The 13,201-nt window shown below is 46.4% G+C and overlaps 1 protein-coding gene across 1 annotated transcript; it reads left to right on the top strand.

Moving 5' to 3' along the window:
* The first annotated feature begins 1,446 nt into the window (after positions 1-1,446).
* PSMD4 (proteasome 26S subunit ubiquitin receptor, non-ATPase 4) lies at positions 1,447-11,558 on the top strand. Its single transcript, XM_047724969.1, has 10 exons — positions 1,447-1,567; positions 7,137-7,277; positions 8,498-8,612; positions 8,999-9,085; positions 9,312-9,380; positions 9,536-9,751; positions 10,143-10,251; positions 10,418-10,549; positions 10,634-10,701; positions 11,281-11,558. Exons 1-10 carry the CDS (start codon positions 1,542-1,544, stop codon positions 11,449-11,451), a joined length of 1,134 nt encoding a protein of 377 aa, XP_047580925.1. The 5' UTR covers positions 1,447-1,541; the 3' UTR covers positions 11,452-11,558.
* The last annotated feature ends 1,643 nt before the right edge of the window (positions 11,559-13,201 follow it).

The following is a 13,201-nucleotide window of genomic DNA, read 5'->3' as shown; positions in this document are numbered from 1 at the left end:
CTGCCTACTTGTGATCTCTCTGTCAAATAATGAATAAAATCTTTAAAAAAAAAAAAATTCTCTCTCTTGGAGGGGCACCTGGGTGGCTCGGTGGGTTAAAGCCTCTGCCTTCAGCTCAGGTCATGATCCCAGGGTCCTGGGATCGAGCCCCACATCGGGCTCTCTGCTCAGCAGGGAGCCTGCTTCTCCCTCTCTCTGCCGGACTCTCTGCCTACGTGTGATCTCTGTCAAATAAATAAATAAAATCTTCAAAAAAAAAAAATTCTCTTTCTTGGGGCACGTGGGTGGCTCAGTCAGTTAAGCAACTGCCTTTGACTTAGGTCATGAACCCAGGGTTCTGGGATTGAGACCTGCATTGGGCTCTCTGCTCAGTGGCGAGTCTGCTTCTTCTCCCTCTCTGATCTCTCTCGCTTTCACTGTCTCAAATAAATAAAATCCTTAAAAAAAAATTCTCTCTTTGTCCCCCTTGCCCCTCCACCCCCTCTCTAAAACAAAACAAAACAGCACAGAACAAAAAAGCATTAAAAAAAAAAACATCTAGGTAATATCCAACACTCCTCTCCCTGATCTCCAAGTATGGTGTGCTGTAGCCACGCCAGGTGTCTTCCTCCTTTCCCTTTTCTCTTCTCCAAGACACCTGGGAGGCGGGCGGGGGGTGGGGGTGGGGGTGGGGTGGGGTGTGTGTGTGTGTGTGTGTGTGTGTGTAAAGACCAGGTTGGGGGGCGGTGGGGTGTGTGTGTAGGGAAAGGTAACCCGAAGCTTTTTTTTTTTTTTTTTTTTTTTTTTTTAGGATTTTATCTATTTGAGAGAGAAAGCACCAGTGAGGGGAGGGAGAAGCAGACTCCTGGCTGAGCAGGAAGCAGAAATCCGGAACTCAATCCCAGATTCTTTACCAACTGAGCCACCCAGGTGCCCAATCCAACACATTTTTTAATGTTATTCTTCACTAACCAAAATGGTTTACTAGTTTGTCTCTCATTCTTTGGGAGATTAGTTATAAAAGGATTGATTCGTCAAACCTTTTCTGGGTTCTTACCATGTGTCAGGCTCTGTACTGGCTCAGGGATTACAAAGATTAAGACACCATTCCTGCCCTTAATTAAATGGGAGAGATAGATATATTCAATTCTGGAGAATAAGGACTTCGTGGTTAGGTGCACAAAGCGCTATGCCGAAGCGAAATAGCTGAAACATTAACAATCCCACCATTTTCTAAAAATGAAGATGCTGGCAAACACATCCACAGCAATTTCAAGGGTTCCTCCACAGCCTCTTTTAGATCCGCCAGCAGGGAACTCAACCAGAGAACCTGAATAACAGGGAGGGTGGGGGAACTTCTGTGTGTCACTTCAGTCTTCCGGCCGTCTCCTTCACAACTTTTTATGTTGGCGGTGCCTACAACTCCCAGAGTGCAACGCGGCTGGAAGCGGAAAGTAGCTGGCTGAGCGAGGCCTGTGATTGGTGGTGAGCACTGGGCCAATGGGAGGAGTTGTTGTTTGGCAGTCTAGAAGAGCCGGTCAGGGAGGGAGGAAGGTGGCAAGATGGTGTTGGAAAGCACTATGGTTTGGTGAGGATTTACCTCGGGACCCATGGCGGGCGGGACTGAGTGAGGGGGCGCTTGTCGCGCCGAGGCTGGGTGGGCTTGGGGTGAAGGGGGGGGACCGATCGGTGAGATGCGGCCTTGGGCCCGGAAGGAAGGAGCCCCATTGACTCCCTGAGTCATCCCAGGGCCGGGGAGAGGAGGGCGGGTCCGGAGTACCTCAGTACCCCTCAACCCTCGGACAGTCATTGACTGGCCGATCCTTGCTTCTTCGCTCTATTTTAGCGTCGTCTACCTTAGACTAGCCCCAAGTCTGCTGTCTGTAGGGAGTATTGCTTCTCAGACTCACCTGTCCTGCTTTCTTCTTTTCAAAATAATGGATATTAACAAGAGAGATTGTAAATCCTTTTTCTGTCCCAATGGCTCAGGTCTGTCTCCATTAACTTCCCCTGTATCATCTTCAGAGGTACAGCTTATAAATTGCCTTCTATGTGTCAGGCATTCATTTACGTTTTTTCACTTAAACTTCACAACACTTGTAGGTAAATATTCGTCCGTTTTACAGGTGAAGATACCGAGTCTCAGCATTTTTTTTTTTAAAGATTTTATTTATTTATTTGACAGACAGATCACAAGTAGGCAGAGGCAGGCAGAGAGAGAGAAGGGGAAGCAGGCTCCCCGCTGAGCAGAGAGCCTGATGTGGGGATCGATCCCAGGACCCGGGGATCATGACCTGAGTGGAAGGCAGAGGCTTTAACCCACTGAGCTACCCAGGCGCCCGCCGAGTCTCAGCAATTTTAAATGACTTCCCCAAAGTCGCAGGGCTAATTGAGTGGGGGAGCCAAGATTTAAACCCTAGGCTGTCTGACATTAAAACTCTTGTCTGCTGAGCTAGCCCTCTTCTTCAGTCTCAGACTTATTATGAGTGTCTTATTATGAGTTGGATTATTATGTATTTTATTATTACATCTTATTATGAGTTGGATTAGAAGCAGAGGACACAGACTTTTGCAAGATTTCCACAGTTTCTTTGAACGATGAGAGTAGAATATAATAAGGAATAGTATACAAACACACAAATTGCCAGTTGGATGGAACAGCCACCTAAGAGTTTCTTTTGATGGGGTGGGGAAGGATAACATTGCCAGGTAAAATATAGGGTGCCCAGGTAAATTTGAATTCATGTGAACAGTAGTTTTTAATATAAAAGTGGCTATAGGGGCGCCTGGGTGGCGCACTGGGTTAAAGCCTCTGCCTTTGGCTCGGGACATGATCCCAGGGTCCTGGGATCGAGCCCCACATCCGGCTCTCTGCTCAGCAGAAAGTCTGCTTCCCTTCCTCTCTCTCTGTCTGACTCTCTGCCTACTTGTGATCTCTGTCAAATAAATAAAATCTTTAAAAAAAAAAAGTGGCTAAGGGGCGCCTGGGTGGCTCAGTGGGTTAAGCCGCTGCCTTCGGCTCAGGTCATGATCTCAGAGTCCTGGGATTGAGCCCCGCATCGGGCTCTCTGCTCGGCAGGGAGCCTGCTTCCTCCTCTCTCTCTGCCTGCCTCTCTGCCTACTTGTGATCTCTCTGTCAAATAAATAAATAAAATCTTTAAAAAATAAATAAATAAAATAAAATAAAATAAAAAGTGGCTATAAATGTGTCCCAAATATTGCAGGGGATGTACTTATACTAAAAAGTTATTTGTTAATTATCTTTAGTTCAGATTTAATTGGGAGCTCTAGATGTTTATGTTGCCAAAGTATGTTAGAATAGAAAAAGGACAGGATCTGGAATCCAAAGTCCTGTGTTTTCTGCTACTTACTAGCTGCATGTTCTTGAGAATGTATTAAATCTTTCACTGGGAGTAATCTTAATCTCCACTTGCCTTATAATACAGGTAGGTAGAATGTTTGTGACCATGCTTTGTAAACTGCATAGCACTGTACATCTGTTAGTCGCAGTGTACCTGAGAAGTCCTCAAGAGGCAATTTAAGAGGGGCCTTGAGGGGACTTTAGCAGATGTTGAGGAGAGACCATGACAAGTAGAGGGTAGGGCAGAAACTAAGCTGCTGAAGTGTAAATGCCCAAGGTGTAGTTAAGGATTAGGAAATAGATTAGTGTGACTTGGTTTTAAGGTTGTTGGTTTAAGGTAGTTTCTTTTTTTGAAGGGTAGAAAACCACAAATGTTGAGCTCAGGAGGTTGGACTTTGGTACCTTTCAATAGAGGACTTCTGGAAGAGTTCTGAACATGGTGGAGGCAGTGCCATGTAAACCTGCATACAAAATGGGGTTTTTTGGTTTTTGGTTTTTGGCCTGGGGACACCTTGGTGGCTCAGTGAAGTGTCTGGCTCTTGAACTCAGAGTCCTGAGTTCAAGCCCCTCCCAGCATGGAGCCTACTTCAAAAAAAAAAAGACTATTGGTTTGTCTTGATGTATAGGAGGAAAGATTATGTCCAGAGAGACATATGGGTGGCCATTTCTAACAGCACAGGCACAGAATAGTGAGGAGACCCACGCCTTTTTTTCTGTAGAGGTTCTTGCTCTGCTGTGCATCAAAATCCTGCAGAGGAGTTTATTAAAAATGGCAGGTATTTGACTCCGTTTTCCATCTGCAGAGCCAGATGCCCAGCCAGGAAAGTCCAGGCATCTGTATTCTTTTTTATTTTTATTTTTATTTATTTTTTTATTTTTTTAGATTTTATTTATTTGACAGATCACAAGTAGGTGGAGAGGCAGGCATAGAGAGAGGGGGAAGCAGGCTCCCCGCTGAGCAGAGAGCCCAATGTGGGGCATGATCCCAGGATCCTGGGATCATGACCTGAGCCAAAGGCAGAGGCTTTAACCCACTGAGCTACCCAGGGCCCCTGTATTCTTTTTTAAATAAAGACTTTATGGAATAGCTGGAAAATTTCACAAGCCCTTATTTTGAGATGGATTTTTGTTGGGAAGAATTGTATACGGTTGAGCAAAAGTAGTCAAGAAATAGATACATTATTCAATTCATATAAAGTTCAAGATTGGAGAAACTGAACTTTTTTCCTAGGGATACATACCTAGGTGTTAATGCATCTGTGTTTTTAATACCCCCATACTACCATCACCCTCCCAGTGTTCTGATGCAGGACAAAGTGTGAGCCCTGCTCCCACACTCTCCACTGTCTGTTCTCCCTACCTCTCATGTCCCCATGCTCACTCTGACGCCTTTCTTGCAGGCCTCATCCATCTGCCGCTCTTGCCCACAGCCCTTCTACTTAGTAGCTTTTCCAGCTGGATGGTCCTCAAAGCCTCCATTGTTTTTTATGTTTGGACTCACTACTGTATTTGAAGCTAGAGAGGCTGTTGCTTCTCTGCTGGGAGAATAAGCAGAAACAGTGTATCAGAGAAAAAAAGAATATAATGAATGGTCAGGAGAGTGAGCCCTTGACCTCTCTACATAGATGGAGTTTCCATAAGAGAACTAGTCCATGTTTCATGCTTATTGTTAGGCACTGTACTAAGTACTTTCTATGATTCATTATCATAGCAATCCTGAAAGCCTACCCTCACCTACATATAGTAAAACCCATTTTACAGATGAAGTAACTAGACTTTAGAGAAATTAAGGAACTTCCTCAGGATCATAGTATTAATAAATAACAGATTGGGGATTTGAACCTGAAACTGAATACCGCCCTTTACTCCCTTTTCTGTTTCTTTCAGTAGTTTCTTAATTACCTCTCTTCATCATTTTTGGCTTATATTTATTGCCAGTCAAACGATACTAAAGAAAAAGATTGCACCCACGCATATATTTTTTTAAGATTTTATTCATTTATTTGTCAGAGATAGAGCATGAGTGGGGGAAGGAGCAGAGTGGGAGGGAGAAGCAGACTCCCCACTGAGCAGGGAGCCCGGATTCAGGGCTTAATCCCTGGGGCTCCAGGATCATGACTTGTGCCTCAGGCAGACTCTTAACCCACTGAGCAACCCAGGCATTCCCCGCCCAGCCCATATTTTGTTTGCAAGTGGAAATGAAGTGTCTCATCTGGGAGAACATTGCTTCTTCCCAGAAGTACAGTTGGAATCCTTGATGATTAGAGTGTTATGAGATCTCAAGTCATCAGGAATTGATCCTGTTTGGGGCTTGAAGTATAACTCCTTCACTCTTGTCTCCTTATGGTCTCTGGGAAGCCAGAACTTGTATTTCTTTTTTTTTTTTTTAAGATTTTATTTATTTGACAGAGAGAGATCACAAGTAGGCAGGCTGGGTGGGAAGGAAGCAGGCTCCCCGCTGAGCAGAGAGTCCTGCGCGGGCTCGATCCCAGGACCCTGAGATCATGACCCGAGCCGAAGGCAGAGGCCCAACCCACTGAGCCACCCAGGTGCCCTGCTTGTATTTCATATTATCTGGATTTCTTAGATTGGGAAAAACTGCAAGGATAAAAGATGTGAGAGCCCACTTCCACAGAACCTCCTTTTTGCAGTTTGGTCCAGCTGCCAGAGCTGGTAAACATTTAATAAGATGATTGCTTTATGCTTTTCTGCACTCATTGCTGCCGAGCATGTATTATTTTGTAAATATTTTCTACCCTTGAAATACTTTTTTTTTTTAATGGATTCTTAAAGATTTTTATTTATTTGACAGAGAGGGCATAAGCAAGGGGAGCAGCAGGCAGAGGCAGAGGGAGAAGCACCCTCTCTGCTAAGCAAGGAGCTTGATGCGAGATTTGATCTTAGAACCAAGGAATTGTGACCTGAGCTGAAGGCAGACGCTTAACCAACTGAGCCACCCAGGCGCCCGAGGAATAAATCTATCTCGAAGGCAAATTTAGAATATTCATCCATGACACTGCTTAATAACATTGAATTGCAGCTTCTAAGAAGGTGATTGTGGTGCTTGAACAGATTGCAACCTTTGGTGCTTATCAGAATCATCTGTGGAATGGAGATTTAAAATCTATTTCCTGGGATGCTTGGGTGGCTCAATTAAGCATCTGCCTTTGGCTCAGGTCATGATCCCAGGGCCCTGGAATCGAGTCCTGCATCTGGCTCCTTGCTCAGCAGGGAGCCTGCCTCTCCCCTTGCTTGTGCTCCTGTGCACACATGCTCTCTTTTTCTCTCTCTGACAAATAAATACAATTAAAAAAGTATATTTCCTCCTTTCGTCTTTTTTTTTCTTTTTTTAAGAAAGGTGTGGGGTAGAGAGATGGGGGCAATCTTAAGTAGTCTCCTCACTGAGTGTGGAGCATGATGTGGGGCTTGATCTCACAACTCTGAGATCATGACCTGAGCTGAAATCAAGTGTGCTGCCCAACCAACTGACCACCCTGTCGCCCCTCCTTTGATCGTTTTGAGTCAGTAAGTCTGGTGTAAGGCTTGGAAGTCTGTGTCTGTGTGTGTATATATATGGATGTGTGTGTGTGTGTGTGTATACATACATACACATTTAATATTTTTTAAGTTGTAGGTGGTTCTGTGTTTCACAGAGACTGAGAGCCACTACTGTGCATGATAGTGCCCCTCAAAGAAGTGTTGAAGGAGGGAAGAGGGTAGAGGTCTCTGGAATTAGAGAGAATGTATTGGAGAGATCTTACCATATGTCTTCTCTGTCTTTCTTTTAATCTGACAGTGTGGACAACAGTGAGTATATGCGGAATGGGGACTTCTTACCCACCCGGCTTCAGGCTCAACAAGACGCTGTCAACATAGTTTGTCACTCTAAGACCCGCAGCAACCCTGAGAACAACGTGGGCCTCATCACACTGGCCAAGTACATGGGGCAGAGGAGGAAGGGGTGTGGTAGGTGGGTGGCTGTTTTCTGACATGTGACCTGCTGTGGCATCCAGGTTGCTGTCCAGGTCCCGTGAAGTTGCATTTGCCCATCAGCCTTCCCAGACTACCTTCTTCCCTATTCAGAAGAAATATTAATAGCAACTTGAGTTTATTTATTTATTTTAAAGACTTATTTATCTGAGAGGGAGCACAGGGTGGGTGGGGAAGGGCAAGGTGGGGAGAGAAGTCCCAGAGGACTCCCCACTGAGCAAAGAGCCCCATGTGGTCAGGGCTCCATCTCAGGACCTGGAGATCAGGACCTGAGCCAAAATCAAGAGTCAGATGCTTAATCGACTGAGTCACCCAAGTGCCCTGCAGCTTGGGTTTGATATTAATCTGAATTTAATACAGATAGGAAACTAAATCTTCTGGGGTGAAATTTCACAATGTATTTTAAAGTCAATGAAAAGTCATTTTGGGTTAAGAGTCCCCAGGACCTGTATCACATATCCTCATACCCCAAAAGTAATTTGTTTAAGGAACTAATAATCCTCAAATGAGTAACCTCCCATCCCAGTATGTGTGTTGTTAGCTGGCAAGCAGGTCTGGAAATGGAGCGGCGGGGAGACATGCTCACTAGCATCCAGATGTGGTGGAGGATTCTTGGGGCCCTGGGAGCAGGATAACATAAGAAGAGTTCAAGGGAAGCATTGGGAGGAAGAGGGCAAGTTTCTTGTAAAGTCAACCCCTTACTTCCTGTGTTCATATCTATTAAATACTAGATTTTTTTCTAGTTTTATTGAGATATAGCTGACAAACAATATGGCATTCGTTTAAGGTATACAACATAACAATTTGATATATGTATATATTGTGAAATGATCACCACATTAAGTTTAGGTAACACACATATCTCACATAGTCAGAAAAAATTCTTTACTTTTAATGAGGACATTTAAGATCTACCCTCTAAACACTGGATGTTTGATTAAGAACAGGAGAGATTACAGTTATTATCCAGGTCTTAAAAGATGAGTCGGGGGCACCTGGCTGGCTCAGTCGGTAGAACATGTGACTCTGGATCTTGGGGTTATGAGTTCAAGCCCGATGTCAGGTGTAGAGTTTCCTTGGGAAAAAAAAAAAAAAGATGAGTCAGATACAGGTTCAGAGGCACTTGTCCAGACCTGAAATCATAGAAACCCTTTCCCTACATCCCAGTGACTGTGAAGTGCTGACCACACTTACCCCTGACACCGGCCGCATTCTTTCCAAGCTCCACACTGTCCAACCCAAGGGCAAGATCACCTTCTGCACTGGCATCCGTGTGGCCCATGTGAGTCCTACTGGATCCCTTTGATTGTTCCCCCTTGCTCTGAGGCTCTGCCCCCAATACTGGTTCATTTCTTCCCTGGAGTGTTGAGCTATAACCAGAGCAGGGAAGAGAAGTGACCCAGAGAAAGGAGTAGAAAGGATATGGTGGGATGAATCTAGGACTGGTGAGGGTGGTGAAGGAAAAGACCCCTGGAATTAAGACAGCCCCTCTTCCTTGTCCACACGCAGAGGCACGGGAGGGAGGGATGGGTGGGGGAGGAGTTAGACCTTGTGTGAACATGATGGTGGACTTGAACGTAGAACCCCTAAGAAAAGAAGCAGAGTGACAGAAGAGAGAGCTCAGTGGTTCCTCTGGCTGACTGTGAGAACTTCCTCTTCCTTTATAAGCTGGCTCTGAAGCACCGACAGGGCAAGAATCACAAGATGCGCATCATCGCCTTCGTGGGGAGCCCCGTAGAGGACAACGAGAAGGATGTGAGTCCAGGTGACAGCTGAGGAACGTGGGAATGGGGCCCCTTGGACCTTAGGCAAGCTGCCATAGGCATTGGGTTCATCCTTTTGGGAAAATGTGGATATGCAGAATTCAGTATTTCTGTTGGGGGTTATTGGGGAGGTTAACCGATTTCTGTATGCTTGTGAGGAGTATCCTTTCCCCTTGTGGTATGGAACATATTTCCTCATTTCTCTTCCCTCTTCCTAGCTGGTGAAGCTGGCTAAACGTCTCAAGAAAGAAAAAGTAAATGTTGATATTATCAATTTTGGGGAAGAGGTGAGTAAGGACGGGTTGGGGGGCATGGACTTGATTTGGTTACAAACAGAGTAGTCCTTCCCCATAGCAGTGCCTGCGCTGTGACAGGTGCTGAAGTGGCAGAGGAGGGGGAGCAAGGTGGGAAGGAGAGCCTCCTCTATTCTTCCCTCTTCCAGGAGGTGAATACAGAAAAGCTGACAGCCTTTGTAAACACACTGAATGGCAAAGATGGAACCGGTTCTCATCTGGTGACAGTGCCTCCTGGGCCCAGCTTGGCCGATGCCCTCATCAGTTCTCCAATTCTGGCTGGTGAAGGTGGTGCCATGTTGGGTCTTGGTGCCAGTGACTTTGAATTCGGAGTGGATCCCAGTGCTGATCCTGAGCTGGCCCTGGTGAGCAAATGTTGACCTCAGGTAGAGCCCAAGGTTCCTCCTTTGTCCTCCTGTACTGAGGACCCACATACCACATAGCATCTCCAGGCTTAAACCTTCCTGAACACCCTCGCTCATTTCCCCAGACTCCCTTTGGTCCCTTTTCCCCTTAATTCTGTGTGATCTCTAGGGACACCAATGCCAGACTCTCTTGTTCACTTCTCCTGATTAAACCCCAGGCTTCTCCCAAATCCTTTTTCCCTTTGTCACCTCTTACCTCCCCCAGGTTCTTGCCCATGTGCATAAACCAGAGGCTGCCACTTTATGTTCCCTTCCCACCCCTCAACTGACTTCCCCAAGCACCTGCAAGGAGGGAGGGCAGAACATCTGACCTTGCCCTGCCCTTTGCCAGGCCCTCCGTGTCTCTATGGAAGAGCAGCGGCAGCGACAGGAGGAGGAGGCCCGGCGGGCAGCTGCGGCCTCTGCGGCTGAGGCGGGGATTGCTACAGCTGGGGCTGAAGGTGAGGGATGGGACCAAGGTTATCCCGTGGAGTCGGGCGTAGACGCTGGAGTGGCGGTAGGGAGGCTGGGCAGCATGGGAACATAGGGGCTGGGAGAGCAGCTTGGGGATGGGTCTGTGTGGAGCATGGCAGCGATCCTACTCTGCTGCTCCCCTCCTTTTTCCAGACTCAGATGACGCCCTGCTGAAGATGACCATCAGCCAGCAGGAGTTTGGCCGCACTGGGCTTCCTGACCTGAGCAGTATGACCGAGGAGGAGCAGATCGCCTATGCCATGCAGATGTCCCTGCAGGGTGCTGGTAAGCCAGGGCCTGGGGAGCAGTGCTCGAGTGGACACACTGGGTAGGGAAATGGAGCTAAATGGACTGCCCTCTTTTCCTCAGAGTTTGGCCAGGCAGAATCTGCTGACATTGATGCCAGTTCCGCCATGGACACATCTGAGCCCGCCAAGGTGAGGGCCAACAATGACTCCCACCCCCAGAACACTTAAGGTCCATTGGTGTTCATGTCTTTAGCCCTCTAGGCCTGGAACATTCTTCAGGGTTTCATAGATGAGCTTTTTGAGGAGCAGAGGGAAAGAAATACCTAGATCTACATTTCTTGTTTGTAAACCTTGCTAAGGCAATAGAATGAACACAGTCCAGGTTGGCTCAGTGTCCTGATGTTTTGTCGTTTTTCTTCCTTCTTGGTGGGAGCAGTCTGGACTGGTATATAGGGTGTTGTCTTCCCAGGAGAGTGAGAGAGAGTCTAAGGCAAAGAAGGAGTGGGTGTCTGATATCAAGAAATCTGAACGTGATGGCATCTGTTTTTATCCTGTATGCTCAGGAAGCAAAGTTCCAGTTTCTCTGTTTGGTCACTCATGAATGTATGAGTTCGTACCATCCGTAGGCACTGGGTATTCCCCTCCGTTGTCCTTTCTACCTTCGGCCAGAGGTAGCCCCACCCACAGACAGGCGGAGAGGGGCTCAGGCAGCAGTGTGCTCCCAAGCTGGCCCAGCCCCTGGTCTGAGCTGACACTGCCCTTTTTCAGGAGGAGGATGATTATGACGTGATGCAGGATCCCGAGTTCCTTCAGAGTGTCCTGGAGAACCTTCCAGGCGTGGATCCCAACAATGAAGCTATTCGAAATGCCATGGGGTCCCTGGCCTCGCAGGCCAACAAGGATGGCAAGAAGGACAAGAAGGAGGAGGACAAGAAATGAGACTGGCAGCAGGGGTGACTGAGCCTGCTCAGGGGGCTGGATGCAGGCTTCCATATGTTATCTGTAACCAGTATGACCTGAATAAAGCTTGGTAGCCTTTGTTTCTCTTTTGCTTCCAATAGTGGTAGCTCTGAGGGCGACAGAGGTGAGGAGTGCCTGGCACAAGGAGAGTGTTCCCTGTTGAGTCCTCTGTGTCTCCAGCGCCTGGCCTCTAACTCCTGACCTGCTCCCCTTCCTTCCGGCTCCATGACAGTCTCTCCTGACTCTTCTGCCCTGGGGCTGTTTCCATGTCTCATGAAGAGGAGCTTTGCTGAAAGTGGTTTAGGGTAGGCTCTGGGCCACAGGACTGAGTAGAAAACAGTACTGGCCTTGAGGCACCTGGCTGGCTCAGTTGGAAGAGCATGGACTCTTGATCTTGGGGTCATGAGTTCAAGCCCCACATCGGGTGTAGAGAATTCTGTACGTACGTACGTACGTACGTACGTACATACATACATACATACATACATACATACAAACACTACTGGCCTTTGGGGACTCTGGAGTCCAGGGCAGGGCCGGCCTGGAAATGACTAATGACATCAGATAAGTGCCCAAGGGGCCATGAACAAGACCCTGTGAAAACAGGAGAAAGGGCCAAACGCTCACAGCCTCTGGGAAGGCTCCTGAGGGTAACATTTGAGCCTTGTAACAGGATGAAACGTTCATCGGCCAACAGGAAAGAGATGTGCAGTTGTCTCCAGTCAATCAGAACAAGTATGTGCTGATAGCACAGAGGCACTCGGAAGCAGTTGAGGAGCTCAGAGACCGTTGGGCAGATGGCATGAGATGGGACTAGGCAGCAAGCAAAACACTGAAGATCAGGGATCCTTGAGGCCTGACTTTCACAAGGTGGGGTCTATGAAACCACAAGATAAACATGGTATATCTCAATGCAAATGTGCAGACCCATATTTAGAGGAGGGTTTTCTTACAGGGTATAGGATAGAATGCAAAATTCAATTCACAGCAACTTCCTGAATGGGAGAAAATACTTGCAAATGATATATCTGGTGAGGGATTAAATATCCAAAATATATAAAGAACATCTACAACCCAACAATAATAACAGTTGCCTAAATGATGGGCAGAGGACCTGATAGACATTTGTCCAAAGAAGACCTAGAAATGGCCAACACATGAAAAGATGCTCAACACCAATCATCAGGGAAATCCAAATCAAAGTGCAGATTGCCTATAGCTGTTGGAATGGCCAGTATCAAGAAGATAAGAAATAAATATTAACAAGGATGTGAAGGAAAGGGAACCCTCATGCATTGTGAGTGGGAATATAAATTGGTGCCATTGCAGAAAACAGATTGGTGTTTCCTCAAAAAATTAAAAATCTATACAATCCAGTAATTCCACTACTGGGTATTTGCCCAAACACAAAAATACTTGATTAGAAAGATATGTGCACCACTCTGTAACATTATTTATAGTAGTCAAGATAATGGAAGCAACTGTGTCCATCAGTAGATGGATAAAGAGAATAGATACAGCTATATAGAGAGATATCTCTATCTCTATAGGTACATCTAGAGATCTATAAACACAAAAGCACACTGGAATATCACTCAGCCATAAAAAAAAAGGATGGGATCTTGTCATTTGTGGCAACATGGATAGACCTAGAAGGTATAAGTGAAATAAGATGGAAAAAGACAAATATGGTTTCACTTATATGTGAATCTTTAAAAAAGGAACAAAC

This window comes from Lutra lutra, chromosome 4, assembly GCF_902655055.1.
Source record: "Lutra lutra chromosome 4, mLutLut1.2, whole genome shotgun sequence".
Taxonomy (NCBI): domain Eukaryota; kingdom Metazoa; phylum Chordata; class Mammalia; order Carnivora; family Mustelidae; genus Lutra; species Lutra lutra.
This window is presented reverse-complemented; position numbering and strand designations above follow the sequence as displayed.